Source organism: Idiotropiscis lumnitzeri, chromosome 5 (genome assembly GCF_059441095.1).
Source record: "Idiotropiscis lumnitzeri isolate Australia: NSW breed Sydney's pygmy pipehorse chromosome 5, RoL_Ilum_1.0, whole genome shotgun sequence".
In the NCBI taxonomy this organism is placed as follows: Eukaryota; Metazoa; Chordata; class Actinopteri; order Syngnathiformes; family Syngnathidae; genus Idiotropiscis; species Idiotropiscis lumnitzeri.
Window position 1 is genome coordinate 2,798,112 of NC_142395.1, and position 18,392 is coordinate 2,816,503.

At 43.8% G+C, this 18,392-nt stretch overlaps 1 protein-coding gene across 2 annotated transcripts in view; it reads left to right on the forward strand.

Annotated features, from left to right (window-relative positions):
- The window catches only part of pop4 (POP4 homolog, ribonuclease P/MRP subunit), a 38,974-nt gene that overhangs the window by 10,361 nt on the left and 10,221 nt on the right, over nucleotides 1–18,392 (forward strand). For both annotated transcript variants that reach the window (XM_088296686.1, XM_088296685.1), the window contains exons 2-5: nucleotides 3,598–3,653; nucleotides 12,390–12,613; nucleotides 12,754–12,831; nucleotides 14,969–15,030. In XM_088296686.1, coding sequence (XP_088152812.1) covers nucleotides 3,598–3,653; nucleotides 12,390–12,613; nucleotides 12,754–12,831; nucleotides 14,969–15,030 — 420 coding nt within the window. The remainder of the gene's footprint in view (nucleotides 1–3,597; nucleotides 3,654–12,389; nucleotides 12,614–12,753; nucleotides 12,832–14,968; nucleotides 15,031–18,392) is intronic.

Sequence of the window (18,392 nt, forward strand, 5' to 3'; positions counted from 1 at the left end):
CCTGGCATGATTCTATTGGCTATGTGTATTGCAGTTAACTTTAGCTCGCTCTCATTGGTCTTTCTCCTCCCGCCGAATCCCGTGGCTCCTCCTGCGTGCGATCCCCCGATGGCCGCTCCTTCCCGGAGTCATCTCGTCTCGCTCAGCACCTTCTGCTTCTAAAACATTCCATTCTTGCACAACCCCCGCAACCAGTTTCGCGCCACCAGGCACACTCTCAGCATTTTACAATATCACATTTTCATACATTGGATGCACCAACATCTAATGAACTATGTTAAGCTCAAACTCTTATATTCCTTTAATAGTCAAAAGTATGAAATCCTTTAAGTGTAACTGAAGTTTAGACCATGCTAATGACCAGACACTCAGGAGAGGAATGCAGGAAGATTAGATCACAGCTGCACCACAGGAGGTGTGAACGAGACCCCTCTGAAACAATGGACTTCCATGCCAGGATCACAAAAGTGGCTCCGAGCAGTCTAACCTTTGTTCAGTTTTAAATTGACTGCCATTTACATTATCCTTTAGTTTTATATTAAAAAAATGGTTGGCACAATGTGCTTACAATATTAGGTATTTAATAATTTTGCAGCAACAACAACAATAATAATAATACAACCACAAAGATACATGGTACATTTGATATTATACCACGAAGAAGGAAAGATAAAAATGTGTACGTAACAGAAAATAATTGAGAAGCACTGACTTAGCTCAACTGCCTCCGGAGTCCGACGGGCCAGAAAGGCCCGATAGCACTCCTTCTTCAGCCTAACAGCATCCCTTACAGCCGGTGACCACCAGCGGGTTCGGGGGTTGCCGCCACGACAGGCACCGACCACCTTACATCCGCAGCTTCAATCGGCTGCCTCAACAATGGTGGCACGAAACATGGTCCACTCAGACTCAATGTCCCCCGCCTCCCCCGGTACGTGGGCAAAGTTCTGCCGGAAGTGGGACTTGAAACTTTTTCTGACATGGGATTCTGCCAAGCGTTCCCAGCAGACCCTCACCATACGTTTGGGTCTGCCGGGTCGGACCGGCATCTTCTCCCACCATTGGAGCCAACTCACCACCAGGTGGTGATCAGTTGACAGCGCCGCCCCTCTCTTTGCCTGAGTGTCCAAAACATGCGGAAACAAATCTCATGTCACAACTGCAAAGTCGATCATCAAACTGAGGCCTAGGGTGTCTTGGTGCCAAGTGCCCATTTGGAAACCCTTATGTTTAAACATAGTGTTTGTTATGGACAATCCATGATGAGCAGAAAAGTCCTGTCACAGAACACCACTCGGGTTCAGATTGGGGGGCCGTTCCTCCCAATCACTGTCATTACCCACGTGAGCAATGCAGAACGAGGGAGTCTCCAGGGGGAGCGCTCTCCAGCACACCCTCCAGACACTCCAAAAAGGGTGTGTACTCTGAACTGCTCTTTGGTGCATAAGCACAAACAACTATCAGGATCCGTCCCCCCACTTTAAGGTGGAAGGGAGGCTACCCTCTAGACCACCAGGGTGAACTGCAATGTACATGCGCCAAGCCGGGGGCCAATAAGTGTGCCCACACCTGCACAACGTCTCTCACCTTGGGCAATTCCAGATTGGAAGAGTATCCAAGCCCTCTCAAGAGGTATGGTACAAGAGCCCGACTGTCTGGTCAAAATTTCTCTGCCTCACACGCCATCTCAGGCTCCTTCCCTGCCCGAGAGGTGACATTCCCAAGAGCTAGTTTCTGTTCCTGGGGAACAGAGCGCCAAGGTCTCCCTCTTGCCGCTGCCCGACTCACATGCCACCCAACCCCTTTGGCCCCTCCCAAAAGTGGTGAACCCATGGGAAGGGTGACCCACGTTAGGGCTGGGCGATAAACCGAAAATGTACCGTTACCAAAATGTATTACAACACCCGACACCCTTTTGACCTTGTCGCTAAATTCTTTTTTTTTTTTAAACAAAGAAAAGTCTTTTTCTGTCTGCGGCTATGTTCATGCCCCTTTAAAACGGCTACAGCGCGTGTCGTCACATAACTCCACCCATCTGGACGAGAAAGAAAATTGATGACACGGTCGTGATTGGAAATTCAAATCAAGAAGCGGCTGACACGGCTGAAGATGAAGTAATATTAGTTGAAGTTGTTCCTGTTGCGCTTGTCCCAAAAATAAATATGTCGTTTGGAACTATTTTGGGTTCCATAAAGACGATGTTTCAGCAAAAGAATACGAACAACAAAGTGTGTCATAAGCACCCAAAACAGCGCGTCCAACCTTTTCTTTTTCACCACCTACTACACTACCATGCTTTTCATTCATTCACTACTCACTACCATGCTGTTGACTTGTAACTTATCCTAAAAGCTCAAATTGAGAAGCAAGGTTCTGCAAGTGACAACAGCCCATAACGGAGGCGACACCATACGGGAGAACGTCTCAGAGGTGGACGCGATAGCCTTGCACATAGCTAAAGATATGGCTCATCTTGCTACAGTGGAGCGCACGGGATTTAAACGCCTCATGAAAGTAACCGAGGTGCGCAAATATTTTTCGCAAACTGTACTACCCAATATGGACAATATTGGCACGGGAGCTTAGACATGTCAAGCATTTTGCACCCACAGCCGACTTGTGGTCGAGTCACAACATGGATCCCTGTTTGAGCCTGACTGTGCATTGCATAGACGACAAGTGGCGACTGCGCACCAGAGTACTCGAGACGGGAAATTTTTGGGTTGTGCCCGGCCAAGCCCCATGGGTGCTGCAAGCCCCTCCTCCAGGCCTGGCTCCAGAGGGGGGCGCCGGTGATCTATGTCTGGTTAAGGGAAAACGAGGTCCACATATTGTCGACATCATAAGGGGTCTTGTGAGCTGTGTTTTGTCTGGACCGTCACCTTGGACCTGTTTGCCATGGGTGACCCTACCCTACCAGGGGCAAAAAGCCCCAGACAACTTAGCTACAAGGATCATTGGGACACGCAAACGCCTCCACCATTGAAGGTGACAGCTCGCTGAGATTTTTCTTTAAAATTCTAGCTATTTTTAAACTGGTCTAAAGATTTTGATCGGGGTTGTATAAATACATTATTTAAATTAGGTATCCCGTGATCTGATACCTGTATCGAATATCGGTCCGACATCTGCCAAAAAAAACAGATTTTATCGGTCTACATCCAAAATCTCCAACATTAGCACTTTCACACAAGCAGTCCATTCCAAAGTCCGCTCCTGGTCTTGTATAGAGCCTTTTCCCATTTAACTTTATATATACCTTTGCGGTTGGTTATTATAATCGTGTGGACTTAATTGACATTGGATTACGGTACAAACTGATGAGTTCATGCGCATTTTGAACATCCTCCGGGATGTTCAAAATGCGACCAGAGGGATCTCCGTCGATTGCTGCTGGTTCTGGCACCCTCTTTTAAGTGGCAAAATATAAATTATCTAAAAATCATTGGCCATTCATTATTCAGTATATTCAATAGAATTTTCAGTCGCATATCAGTATACCAGTCTGTGAAAATTTGAGAGTCTATTCTCAATATGTTACTGCTGTAAAATCTTATTGTTCTAAAATTACTATTTACACCACTCTTTCTCTACTAGAGGCAATTGTGTACACCGATGTTCCCTGTGACCTTGTGAAAGTTCTTGGAGTTGAGGTGAGTAGATCACATCGCACTTTATTTGCTTTGAGAGCGATGACAGAAAGGTCTTCCACGCAGCAACACATTTAGGGAATCTAAATAAAGTATCACTGTTACTTCAGGTCTGAGAAAAAATGTTTTAATTTTCTGGGCCTGACTCAGTACAGAGGTCGCCAAGCTTTTTGAAACTGACCCATTTTTCACCCCAACAACCATTATGGATTTTTTTTTTATCAGGAAATGAAATTATTTTTTTTATTTAAAATGTGATGAATTTGTTTTCGATAACTCAAAAAATAACAAATTCTTGAAATGCACCTTTTTAATCCGAACCTCATATTTTCATGTAAATTCATGTGACCATCTATACTTATCAGTGTTGTTTTTGGCAAGCATTTTAGATTTTGTCATAGTTTTTTGGAGAAAAATGCTCATTAGTTTTCGTCACATTTAGTCATTCCTCTTTGTGATAGTTTTAGTCAATTAAAACTCAAAAAGTTTTTAGTCTAGTTTTCCTCGACGAAAACTCAAAAAGGTTTTAGTCTAGATTTAGTCGATAGAAACTCCCAAAATTAGTTTTAGTATAGTTTTCGTAAATTTAGTCAATGAAAAATCCAAAAGGTTTTAGTTAAAAATAGGCATACAAGGTTTCCCCCCAATAGACTTTCTGATTTACTGACTACTAAAGATTATTCATTACAAACAGATGATCAATGCTCATTGTGTACCAAAACATTTTATTTGGCAACTGTTGTGGCCTTCTTTCACTTAAAGCAACATAAATAAACAAATTAAAAACGTTTGAACAACCTAGACTTGTAGTAGACTTGTTCTAATACAGTACCACAAGTCCAAACTATCAAACGTACGTCTTCTTAACTTGAAACAGCTTGCTGTTATCAGAACCAAATAGTCTACCGAGCTAGATTTACTTTTTGGAAAGCGCTTCTCTCCAAAATGACGATTGTGCTACTGTGGAAGGCAGAGCTTATCTGGCGTCCCACCATCTTTCACTCAATGTGTGCTACGCGTGCACCCTTTGTGGAGGCCATGCCCAAATGAGGATAGGTTGCACCAGCATTGCAATTTTTTGAAAGACAGATGACATGTATGTTACAGTACATGTATGGTGCAATGAACAGAATATCTGCGAGTTCCTCTTCCTCCAGCTCTTCAAATACCTTGATCCCCTCAGATACGTTTGATATTTTGCTTTGTGAGTCAATTTCTGACTGGTTTAATACACTTTCTATGTTGTGCTCTGGCATAGTTGTCTTGGAATGACATGGGTTTGTCACTCGGCGGAATCTCACTTCAGGAAAACGATTATTTTGTCATATATACCAAACATTTTTTTTTCATGCTTTATTAGTATTATGTGTGTGAAATTTGACATTTTCTGAATTTACCTCACGCAAGCACTTAGTTACGATTCAAAGACTTCTTATAGCTTTCTTTGACTCCTCAATATGATTCCTTTCCTGTACAACTGTTTAACGATACACCAAAGAATTATTTATAATGTTGTATTTGAATTTGGCTTTGCAAAGTGCGCAAATTTTTAAAATAAAATCCACCTTTGTCAAGTCAAGTCAATTTTATTTGTATAGCCCTTAATCACAGACAGTCTCAAAGGGCTTTAGATAGCCACAATCGACATCCCCGATCTTAACCCCCAGGAGGGCAAGGAAAAACTCAAAAAACCTCATTAGGGGAAAAGTGAGAAACCTTGAGAAGGGACCACAGATGGGGGAATCCCCCTTCCAGGATGACCAGGCTGCAATGGATGCCAACTGGGCAACATTTGACACATACAATGATGCTATGCAATAATAGATAAGATAATGTAAGAGTCAATTGAATGAAGTGCTGCAGGAAGATGACTTCAGTGAAGTGGGTCCTCATCCAGGGCCGCAATATCCATGGCAGCATATCCGAAGATGAGCCTTCGATCTTGTACCAGTCAGTTGGTGTAAATTCAGTACAGCCACTTCCAAGTGAATCGTCATCACCTAATTCGGGGAATTGGGAACAGAAAAGAAAGAACAGAAATAGCAAACAGGCCAACAAGTAGTTCAATGAAGTGCTGAAATATAAGGAAATCAGAAAAGGCGCTGCATGAAGACGACTTCGGCAGAGCAGGTCCCTTCCCGGTTCGTCAGTGCCGTAATCTTCAAAGCATGTCCCCATCACCTAATTCCCAAGCAGGGGAAGGAGGGGGCAGAAAAGAGAAGAACCGGCAGTAAACAGGCCATTAAATAATTAAATTAGATGCTAAAGTATATTAATAAATTGATCAAATGTTGCGCTGCAGGAAGACGACATCACTGGAACAGGTGCATGCCCAGTTGGTCAATGCCTTAAACTTCCTAGTGGGTCACCGTCACCTAATCCCCCAGCCGGGGAAAAAGGGGGCAGAAAAGAAAACAAAAGAGAAAAAAAAAAAGCGGCAGTAAACAGGCCAACAAATATTTCAGCTAAATGCACAAGAGTATAAATGCGTCTTTAATAGTGTTTTGAACATTTCTACTGAAGTGGCGCCTCTAATATCTGAGGGTAGTGCATTCCAAAGCATTGGTGCCCGAATAGAGAACGCTCTAGAACCTGCGGACTTCTTTTTGGCTCGCGGGATCACTAAAAGACCAGCATCTTGTGAGTGAAGGTTTCGGGACGGAACATATGGTACCACGAGGTCAACGAGATAGGAAGGTGCTAAGCCGTGCAATATTTTAAAAGTAAGTAGCAGAACTTTAAAATCACATCTCAAGTGGACCGGAAGCCAATGCAAATTGGCTAATATCGGGGTAATATGATCAAACTTTCTCGTCTTAGTTAAGAGTCTAGCTGCTGCATTTTGAACTAACTGCAGACTTTTAATACTAGACATGGGGAGACCCGAGAGCAAAGCGTTAAAATAGTCGAGGCGAGACGTAACAAACGCATGGATTAAGATTTCCGCGTCACACGATAGAATTGGGCGAATTTTAGCAACGTTACGCAGATGAAAAAACGCAGTTCGAGTAATATTTTTAATGTGCATTTGAAATGACATAGTTGCGTCAAATATAACACCGAGATTTTTTGTTGAATCCTTTTGGGTAATATTACATTTATCGATATTCAGAGTTGTGTCTTTGAAAAGGTACAGATGACGCGGTGGTCCAATGATGAGCATCTCGGTTTTATCTGAGTTAAGACGCAAAAAATTGAAAGACATCCATTGTTTAATTTCGGCAAGGCACGCCTCTAATTTATAGCAGTCGCGCGGATTCGTTATATCCAACGGCATGTATAATTGCGTATCATCAGCATAACAGTGAAAACTAATGTTATATTTCCGTATAATATCACCAAGCGGTAGCATATAGATGCTAAACAATAGAGGTCCAAGTACAGATCCCTGCGGAACTCCACATGTGATCTTACAAAGATCCGTAGTCGTATTGCCATGAATTACACGGTGCGTCCTCTCCGACAGATACGAATTAAACCAAGAAAGCGCTGAACCTGAAATGCCAACACACGTTTCAAGGCGTTTTAATAATATGTTATGATCAACGGTATCAAAAGCGGCACTAAGATCGAGTAAGAGTAATATTGATGAGGTGTCGGTGTCCAAAGCTATGAGAAGATCATTAGTAACTTTAGCAAGGGCCGTCTCAGTAGAGTGGTCGGCTCTAAAACCCGATTGGAAAGGTTCAAATTGATTATTAGCAGTCATATATTCATTAAGTTGTTGCGCTACGACTTTTTCAAGAATTTTTGCAATAAACGGAAGATTTGAAACCGGCATATAGTTGTTGAGACTCTCTGGGTCAAGGTTTGGTTGCTTAAGTAACGGTCGGATAACAGCTGTCCTAAAAGCTGCTGGTACTACACCCGTGGTAAGTGATAGATTAATTATATTTAAAACAGACGGATCGAGCACACAAGTTGTCGGTTTTGCCGCACTAACCAATTTTGTTAGGCTCTCAAGAGATATTTTTTTAAATTGACATAAGGTTATCGGACAGTTATCAGCCCTAATGTCCCTATTAACACCATTTATCGCGGAATTCGACGGAATTTTAAGAACAGTGTCATTAATCTCATCACGAATACATTCTATCTTCTGAGTAAAAAATTGCATAAAATCGTGAGCTGAATAGGAAGAGCTATCCGAGGTTGGTCGCTGTTGCGTTAGCATTGCTACGGTATCAAATAAATATTTAGGGTTGTTTTTATGTAAGACAATTAATCTAGAATAATAATTAGTTTTGGCTAGATTAAGCGCTTCTTTGTATTTTTGTAAACTATCGCACCATGCCTGACGGAAGACCTCAAGTTTGGTCGCACGCCATTTGCGCTCAAGCTTCCTACAAGATCGTTTCAGTATGCTCGTTTCCTCTGTAAACCACGGAGTAAGCCTCTTTGGACGAGTTTTAGTTTTTAAAGGCGCGACGGAGTCAAGCGCATTTAACAAAGCGACATTCAAGTTGTTTGTGAGATCATCAATCGTACCAATATAATTAGGAAACGAAGCAGTTGCTAAAGGGAGTAGCTCAGAGAGCGCAACGATGGTTGAGGAGCTAATGTTACGGCTGCTATAATTTTGATTATGGTCAAAACGATGACAATGAGCCAAGACTTCAAATTTGATAAAGTAATGGTCAGATATAGCACTGGTATATGGTAATACAATTATTTTTGAAGATGCTAAGCCTCGGGTTAATACCAAATCTAGCGTTTTGCCATTTATATGCGTTGCTTCATTTATTATTTGCGTGAAACCAAACATATCAATGATTGTCCAAAACGCCACGGTAAGTGGTTCCGACGGGAGATTCATATGAATGTTGAAGTCGCCCATGATAAGTATATTATCCGCATGAGTTACTAAATCAGCTACGAATTCAGAAAATTCATCTAAAAAGCCGGAGTAAGAGCCAGGTGGACGATAAAGAACGGCAAGATAAAACGGCAGCTCGGCTGAGGGTCGCATAATGAGAACTTCAAATGTTTTAAAGGAATTGCTAAAACGAGGACTAAGTTTTAGGTTAGATCAGACATGTCCAAAGTCCGGCCCCCGGGCCAATTGCGGCCCGTGGACAAATTTTTACCGGCCCGCGGCCTCTATCATGAAATCAATAATATGCGGCCCGCCAGCACTGTTGAACACAGTATAAAATACATGTGTACAAAAAGCTATTTTTCATTTCACCAGAAGATGGCAGTAGCCCTGTGGCCGCACTCTGGCCGCCGTGACCCTTGACCTTTCGTGATCGTTTCAGCCCAGCCCATTTCTAACATGGCGTCTGTAAACAAAAAAAGGAAAGTTGACCGCGAGGGCCGCCGCTTCCAGGACAAGTGGAAATTTGAGTATTTTTTCACTGAAATACGAAACAACTGTGTCTGCCTAATTTGCCAAGAGACTGTGGCTGTTTTCAAGGAATTCAACATCAAGAGGCACTACCAGACAAAACATGCTAGCTACGACAAGCTAACTGGGAACAAACGCGGTGAAAAAGTGAAGCAACTGGAAGCTGTTTTAACGGCACAGCAAAGCTTTTTCACAAGAGTCCGTGAGTCAAATGAAAATGCCACAAAGGCAAGCTACGAAGTGGCAACGCTGATTGCAAAGCACTGCAAACCTTTCACTGAGGGTGAATTTATTAAAGACTGTGTAATGAAAATGGTTGAGAAAATTTGTCCCGCGAAGAAGCAAGAGTTTGCCAATATTTGCCTGGCTCGTAATACTGTGGTACGGAGAATTGAAGACGTTTCATTAGATATTAAGAGACAGTTAGAGGCAAAAGGAACTGAGTTTGATTTTTTCTCGTTAGCGTGCGATGAAAGCACGGATGCGTCCGACACCGCTCAGTTACTGATCTTTTTAAGAGGAGTGGACAATGACATGAACGTGAGTGAAGAGCTTCTGGACCTCCAGAGTCTGAAGGGCCAAACAAGAGGAACGGATTTATTTGTTTCTGTTTGTTCCACCATAGATGACATGAAACTACAGTGGAATAAAGTCACCGGGATTATTACGGACGGCGCACCTGCCATGGCTGGCGAGCGGAGTGGATTATCAAGCCTTGTCTGTAACAAAGTCAGCGAAGAAGGAGGCAGCGCTATTAAACTCCACTGTCTTATTCATCAAGAAGTTCTCTGTGCCAAATATATGAAATATGATAATGTTATGAAACCGGTGATAAAGACTATTAATTATATTCGCTCCAAAGCGCTGTGCCACCGCCAGTTTCAACAGTTTCTTCTCGACATCCAGGCTGAATACGGAGATGTTTTGTATCACACCGACGTAAGGTGGCTCAGTCGGGGGTCTGCGCTGCAGCGCTTCTTCTCTCTCAGGGAGGAAATTGGACAATTCTTGACTAAAAAGGGACAACCCATGCCACAATTAAATGATCCTGTTTGGCTGGCTGATTTGGGATTTTTAGTTGACATAACGCGACAACTGAATGCGCTGAACACAAGCCTTCAAGGGCAAAATGCAGTGGTAAGCCAACTGTATTCACACATCAAAGCCTTTCGGACCAAGCTGCTACTTTTCCAAAGACACCTGTCACAGGCGCAGCCCAATACCGCACATTTCCCGTCGCTGCAGGAAATTGTGACCAGTTTCCCACAGATCAATATCAGTGCGCAAATGACAAAGTATGCAGCAGACATCTCATCTCTGGTTGAGGAGTTTCAGCAGCGCTTTCGGGACTTTGCAGCTATTGAAAAGGAGATCACGCTTTTTTCCTCTCCTTTCTCCGTGGACCCTGATGACGCTCCAGACCACCTGCAACTGGAGCTCATTGAGCTGCAGTGTGACGCCGAGCATCGCAGTCGGCACCAACAGCTCCCTCTTGTCAACTTCTACCGCCAGCTGGATGAAGGCAGGTTCCAAGCAATTCGGACATTTGCTAAGAAAATGCTGAGCTTGTTTGGCTCCACATACATGTGCGAGAAGACATTCTCCGTTATGAACATTAACAAGAGCCGCATGAGGACGAGACTGAGTGACTCTCACCTGCGTGACGTCTTGCGCATCAAAACCACTGCTCTTGAGCCAGACATGGACTACATACTGCAGTCAAGATCCCAGTATCACCCTTCACATTAGTGCAGGCAAGACCTTTGTTAAGTCCTCTGAGTTGAATAAATTCTTAAATCTCAGTTAATTATTTTTTTTGTGATGGTCAAAATCACAGTTTGAATATGCAGTGATCATTGTTTTGTTTTCAGCACTTTTCCTACAGTGAGCATATAATAGTGAATAATATGTAATGTTTCACATGAACTTAGATATCCTTTATAGTTTTCTTAATTTTTTGTGGTTTGTGATTTCGGTAAAAACCTAAATGTAAAAAAAAATGTAAAAGTAAAAGTATGCCATTTGTTATTAAAAAAAAATCCCAAAAAGTTAATTTGTATTTAATGTTAATGGTTCAAAGAATGTCAGGCTAAATAGTCGGCCCCCACACATTTTCACCTTACCAAATCTGGCCCTCTTTGCAAAAAGTTTGGACACCCCTGGGTTAGATTGTCTCTCTTTTCGCCAGTGACTATTTATTTATTTATTTAGAGTTCATCATGTTCAATCAACCGAATCAACGAATTCCAACCCTCTGACCCCTGTACTATGCGACAGATGTGCTAACCAGTCGCCCACTGTGCCTCCCCCCAAATACTTTCAATTGCTAATTTAATCTGGAAAAAAAAATCCAGATTTTTTTTTTTTTAACGAGGTAATTATCATGTGCTTCCAAGTCAGCAGTCATATCGTGCCCTCACCGTGCAAAAAGCCTTTGAAAAAAAATCACAAAAGCAAATGTCTATCCTACATAATTTTCACAAACGCCTTCTCATAGGTCTTAGGTCATGAGTGAGGCAAAATAAAAAGCAATGAGCCAATTGTGCAATAAATAAGACTTACCTCAGTGACTCACGAGAGTCCTTCTGTAACAAAGCATAAAAAAGATCAATTTTAAACAAACAAGCAATTTCAATGTCGCCAACCACACTACATTCATTCATTGTTGTATATAAAAAAAAAACACCCAGACATTAAGTGGAAGCAACAATCGTGCCACACAGCTTCCGCAGAATTAAGAAACAGAAGCAGTTTTACAATTCTCAAAAATAAGTTGAGTTCAAGCGCTGTAATGCATTTGTTTTCAAGCTATTTTCACTGCTTTAAATTTGTTGATATTGCTTAGAAATGACAGATGGGGTGGGGACCAGTGTTGTTTTCGTCAACCATGCCGAAAATATTTCATTCATGCCCCCTTTTTTCATGACGACAAGGAGACGACGAGCTAAACGTGGGAGAGAGAGGGAAAGATCTACGATATTTCCGCCAGACATCGAGGATATATAATACCACTTTATTTATATAGCACATTTCACCACAGCTGGAGCTGTACATATGGTGTAATATAATTTGGCAGTAAATTAGAACGCAAATTAAGATGCATAAACGCATATACGGTTGATACCAGAAAAAATGCAGAACAGTGACAGTCTCATGTTGAGTCGAAAACCAAAGAAAAAAAATTTCTTCAAGTGAGTTTTTAAAGTGGACAGAGAGCCTAACATTTAATGGAAGGTCATTTCAAACATGAAGCAAATTCACAAATGAGCATGTTTTCAGCAAATATGTTCAAATATATAAAATCTATTTAGAAACAAATCTCTGAATTCACTTCACAGGGTCTCCATCTACTTATCAACTTACTTTGTCTCATGTATTTAATACTTTGCTAGACTCAGATTCGCTCCAAAGCTGAGGCTTTCACCCAAGCTTTCCTAAAGAATAACACTGAGCTGCATCCACAACAAGATGAAAAAAGTTTGCTGAGTCATAAGGCAGTGATCCTTGAATACTCCAGGACAAAGAAAAAGATGCTGAACAAAAAGAGAGCCAGAGGATTGAGTGCTCAGCAGAAGAGGGAAGCGAAGATATTCCATATAAAAAGTGTACACCAGAGGTTAGTCATGGCTCTACAATAAACATAATTGTTTGAATAAAACAATCCAGCATTGCCATCACTGTAATGTAATGTTTATGCTATATTTCACTCTAATTTGTACTGTTGCCTTCCTCACTAAATTGTCATTATCATTGCAGGTATGAGCTTTTTTTACCTCTGCATGATCTCTGGAAACAATATATCATTGATCTCTGCAGTGGATTGAAGCCAACAAGGTAAATAACTTTCAAATCTTTGATAATTGTGTGTAATTTTATGTAAAGGTGTATTGATAAATCAAATAATTGACAAGTAAAGATTATCAAATTAATCTAAATATTTTTGGTGATGGATTAACGTTTGGTGACCTTGTCAAATTTAAAATTATGGGTGTGCACCATGCAGCTGAGAGAGAAAGACAGACAGATAGATAGATAACTGAGGAAAAGTAGATTTGGTAGATTCATGAAGGTTTTCAAGCATTTCACATGACCAAGTTGTTTGTGTAAAAGGGAGAAAATAATTTTTCTTTTTGCATCATAACTACAACCTGCCCCAAAACCTGTCTCATACAAACACAGACCAGTGACAACTTTCGGGTGTGTTGATTCCGCATAGCGCTGCCCCCTCACGAGTGAGGATTCCATCACAAGCCGCGTTCATCACCTTCAACGTAAGGCCAGTTTGAAGGCCTTACTGTCATCAACTCGGGATCTGATTGGATTTCTCAACTGTCTAGCAACTGTAAAAGAGCGCCCTTAAGAAACAGAAACAGAACAGACACCAGCACAACTGTATCAGAAGGCCTCGGACGAATAGTGCGTGCTACTGGTAAACTCTTACCCAGGTGTGCTCATTACGTCGATTGTGATCGACCAGTCGATCGCAAAGGTAGTATGGGTAGATCGCGTGACATTAAGAAAAGCCTATCATTATCCATCATGTGATTGATACAGGGCACCCAGTCAGATGACACCTGATTTTTTTTTTTGTGACACAGGTCACCACGCATGCGCAAACAACGGTGCTAAGTGCAGCACAACTAACAAGCTAGCAAGTTGGTTACCTCCAATTTTAAGCCCTCGTTTTATTCTCTTGAACTCAAGGGGGTATAAACATGAGTGGGGGTGCTGGACCAATATATGTGTGTATATATAAATGTGTATATATATATATATATATATAAATGTGTATATATATATATATATATTTATATATATATATATGTATGTATATATATATATATATATATTTATATATATATATATGTATGTATATATATATATATATTTATATAAACCCCGCTACTTCGCGGTTCACCTTTCGCGGGTTCAGTGCTTCGCGGGTCTAAAAAAAAATATTAAAAAATTAAAAACTTTTTTGCCCGGGCACGATCGGGGCTCTCCATTCGCTCCGATCCGCGGGGGCATTGTAGTTTCGCCGAGCGGCACGACGGGGCGCTGGAGCGGTTAGACGGCCGGCGTGCGCCGAAGAAGAGCGTGGGCGAAGAGGAGAGTGGACGAAGAAGAGCACGTTCCCCCGGGCACGATTTGGGGCGACGTTTCGCGCGGTTCGGGACCGTACCAGAGCTCCGGCCAGCGTGCGTGGCAGTTAAGCCGAAGAGGAACAACTTCCGCCCGGGCACTAGCGGGGCGACATTTCGCTCCGTTCGGGACCGTACGAGAGCTCCGGAGGAGGCCGGCCGGCCGGCGTGCGTGGCAGTTAAGCCGAAGAGGAGCACCTTCCGCCCGGGCACGAGCGGGGCGACATTTCGCTCCGTTCGGGACCGTACGAGAGCTCCGGAGGAGGCCGGCCGGCGTGCGTGGCAGTTAAGCCGAAGAGGAGCACCTTCCGCCCGGGCACGAGCGGGGCGACATTTCGCTCCGTTCGGGACCGTACGAGAGCTCCGGAGGAGGCCGGCTGGCGTGCGTGGCAATTACGCCGAAGAGGAGCACCTCTTCCGCCCGGGCACGAGCGGAGCGCGAGGCTGTCAGTTATGAATTAATAAATAAATAAATGAAGATTGCCACCTTTCATTTCACAGGGCACACCGGACGGCGTACCAGCAGGTAGAAGTCGAAGTAATTAAATAAATACAAAAAGAAGTAATTGAATAAATACAAAAATAATGGCTGGGGAATAAAAAAATAATAAGTTTTAATAATAATTTGTTTTTTTTTTGTTATAACATGAATTTCACTCTCTCTCTCTCTCTCTCTCTACCCGTATTCTAGATGGTGTGCTGTATATATATATATATATATATATATACATATAAATAAAACTGGATGGATGATAGCTTAGCTATTTTCATGCCTTTCAAGTGAGACCCAAGTTCGCTTATTGAGGTTAAAAAATGTGTCGCTTTTGCAGCAGTCCACACACTGTACAGCAGAAACTATTGAAGGCGGACTTCCACGGTGCCATTATCACAGGTAAAGTGTCACTCATCATCTCACACTGAAATAATGTGCAAATATATATCTATATATATATATGTGTGTGTGTGTGTATATATATATATATAAATATATATCAGAGAATTAGAATCAGAAATCCCTTTATTGTCATTGTACTCAAGTGTGCAACGAGATTAGAGAGCTCCCCTCTCCAGTCCAATACAACTATAATTCAGATAAATATATAAATTAGATAAATAAGAGGATAGTTAGTGCAATGGAAAATAATACTAAATAGGATATATAAAAACACATCACGTTGCTGTTCTGCAAGGTAGGGGTGGTCGTGTGTGTGTGTGTGTGAGAGTTTAGAATGGAGGTGGCTCTTGGAAAGAAACTGTTTGTCAGTCTATTGGTCCTTGATTTGATGCACCTGTAGCGCCTGCCAGAGGGGCATCAGGTCGAACAGGTGTGAGTTTGGGTGGGTATTGTCTTTGACGATATTGAGAGCCCTGCTGAGGCACCGGGCGGTGTAGATGTCCAACAGTGAGGGGAGAGGGCAGTCAATAATCCTTTGCGCTGTTTTGACCGTCCTCTGGAGCCTCACTCTGTCCGCCTCAGTGCAGCCGCTGTACCAGGTGGAGACACAGTACGTCAGCAGGCTCTCGATTGGCGAGTGGTAGAAGGCCAGCAGCAGCTTCCTGTCCAGGTTGAATTTCCTGAGGACTCTCAGGAAGTGCAGACGCTGGTGGACCTTTTTTACCACTGCTGTGGTGTTGTGTGTCCAAGAAAGGTCATCGGAGATCTGTACTCCCAGGAACTTGAACGTGTGGACCCTCTCCACACACACTCCTTCGATGCAGAGGTGGGGCGGCACCGTCTTGTTCCTCCTGAAGTCGATGACGATCTCCTTTGTTTTTGCAATGTTGAGTTGCAGTCTGTTGTCCTCGCACCAAGCCGTCAGCCTCTGGACCTCCTCTCTGTAGGCTGTCTCGTCACCTTCCGAGATCAGACCGACCACTGTTGTGTCGTCAGCAAACTTGATGATGGTGTTGTTACCGTGGGCCGGGCTGCAGTCGTAGGTGTAGAGGGCGTATGGGAGAGGGCTCAGCACGCATCCTTGAGGGGAACCGGTGCTCAGCGTACGGGTGGAGGACGTGTAGGGGCCGAGCAACACAGTCTGGGGTCTGTTGGTCAGAAAGTCCTTAATCCAGATGCGTGTGAGGGCAGGGAGGCCAAGAATGTCCAGTTTGGCGACGAGGATGTCCGGGATCCAGAGTGGGAGGAAGGCAGTCCCTGATGTGCTGGAGAACCAGCCTCTCAAAGCACTTCATGATGACTGGCGTGAGAGCAACAGGACGTCAGTCATTCAGGAGGACTGCGGGTGACTTTTTGGGGACAGGAATAATGGTGGAGGTTTTCAAGCAGGAGGGGATGACTGCTTGAGCCAGGGAGCGGTTGAAGACCCTGCAGAAAACATGTGACAGTTGGTGGGCACATGCTCTGAGGACCTTGCCTTGTATTCCGCCGGGTCCAGTAGCTTTCCTGGGGTTAATAGCCAGGAGCGCGCGCCTCACATCGTGTTCCTCTACGGTGAGTGGGGGGGAGTTGTGGAATGAAGTGTGGGGGTGTGACGGTTGGGGCGAGTCAAAGCGAGCGAAGAAGCAGTTAAGCTCCTCTGCCAGCGATGCACCCGGGTCTACAGAGGTCGTGCTGCTGCCTCGGAAGTTGGTGATGCTCCGTAGGCCCTGCCACACCTCCCGTGGGCTGTTGCTGGCAAGGTGGGACTCCAGCCTCCTCTTGTAGTTTGCCTTGGCTAGCTTGATGCCTTTGCTCAGGTCATCACGTGCCACCCTGTACTGGGCTTTGTCGCCTGACCTGAAGGCAGCGTCACGGGCCTTGAGGAGAGAGCGGACCTGACTGGACATCCAGGCCTTCGCATTTGGGAAGGTCCGTATGGTCCTGTTTAGGGACACAGTTCCCATGCAGAATTTGATGCAGTCCAGTACACAATGCGTGTAAACATCAAGGTCCTGATGATCAAAGAGGTCCCAGTTGGTGTCTTGAAAGCAGTCCTGTAATTCACTCCTGGCGTCATCACGCCAGGTTTTCACAGTCTTTGTGGTGGGCCTGAATCTGCGCCTGAGAGGGGTGTACGCAGGTGCGAGCCGCAAGGACAGGTGGTCTGACTGGCCGAGGGGGGCGAGTGGGAGGGCCCTGTATGCGTGCTTGATGTTCAAGTACACATGGTCGAGAGTGTTGTCTCCCCTCGTTGGGCACTTGACATGCTGGTGGAACTCTGGGAGTACAGTCTTTAAATTGGCCTTATTAAAGTCCCCCGCTACTATGTGAACGCCATCAGGGTGGGCCCGCTGATGTTTATTGATGACGCATGCAAGTAGCGAGAGCGCCGTGCTAGTGTTAGCGTCGGGAGGGATGTAAACAGCTGTGACGATCACTACCGTTAGCTCCTTCGGGAGAAAATAAGGCCGGCCTTTAACGGACATGTACTCGATGTCGGGGGAAGAGTGCTTCTCAACGATCGTGCTATCGCCGCACCAGTTCTCATGCACGTAAACACAGAGCCCCCCGCCCCTGCTTTTACCGGTGTCCCTCGTCCGAGCCGCGCGATGTAGCGAGCGCCGAGCCAGCTGGATGCTAGCGTCGGGGACGTTGGCGTGCAGCCAGGATTCCGTGATGACGATCACACTGCTGTCTCGCATATAGCGGTTTCCCAGGATTTGTAATCCCAGATCGTCGATTTTGTGGACCACGGATCTGGCGTTGGTGAGGTAGAGACTCGGCAGTGGTTGCCTGTGGGGCTGCCGTCGCACCCGTAGCAAGACACCAGACCTGCAGCCCCGCTTCTGCTTCCTCTCTCTGCGTAGCCGTCGCCGCCTCCCGGTCCCGATGACAAGCCACGGTGAGCCGGGCGGCCTCGCCAGTTCGTCAGGAATTTTGCGATCATAGCAAAATTCCTCTGTGATGGGTATTTTGCATCGATATCCAATGTCCACGATGTCCTGGCGGGTATATCGATGCTGTGCCTCAGTTGGTGCCAATAAGACCAAGCAAACACAAATAAAAAGCAATAAGGAGCACTGGGAGGGAAAGCCATATACATATATGTATGTATATATATATATATATATATATATATATATATATATATATATAAAAAAATATATATATATATATATGTATATATATATATACATATATATATATGTATATGTATATATATATATATATATACATATATGTATATATGTGTATATATGTATCTATAAAGATAAGATAAAGATGTCCTTTATTAGTCCCACAATGGGGAAATTTGAGGTGTTACAGCAGCAAAGATATAGATCACTCAGAGTCGCCGGCGTATTGGAGCCGTTAAT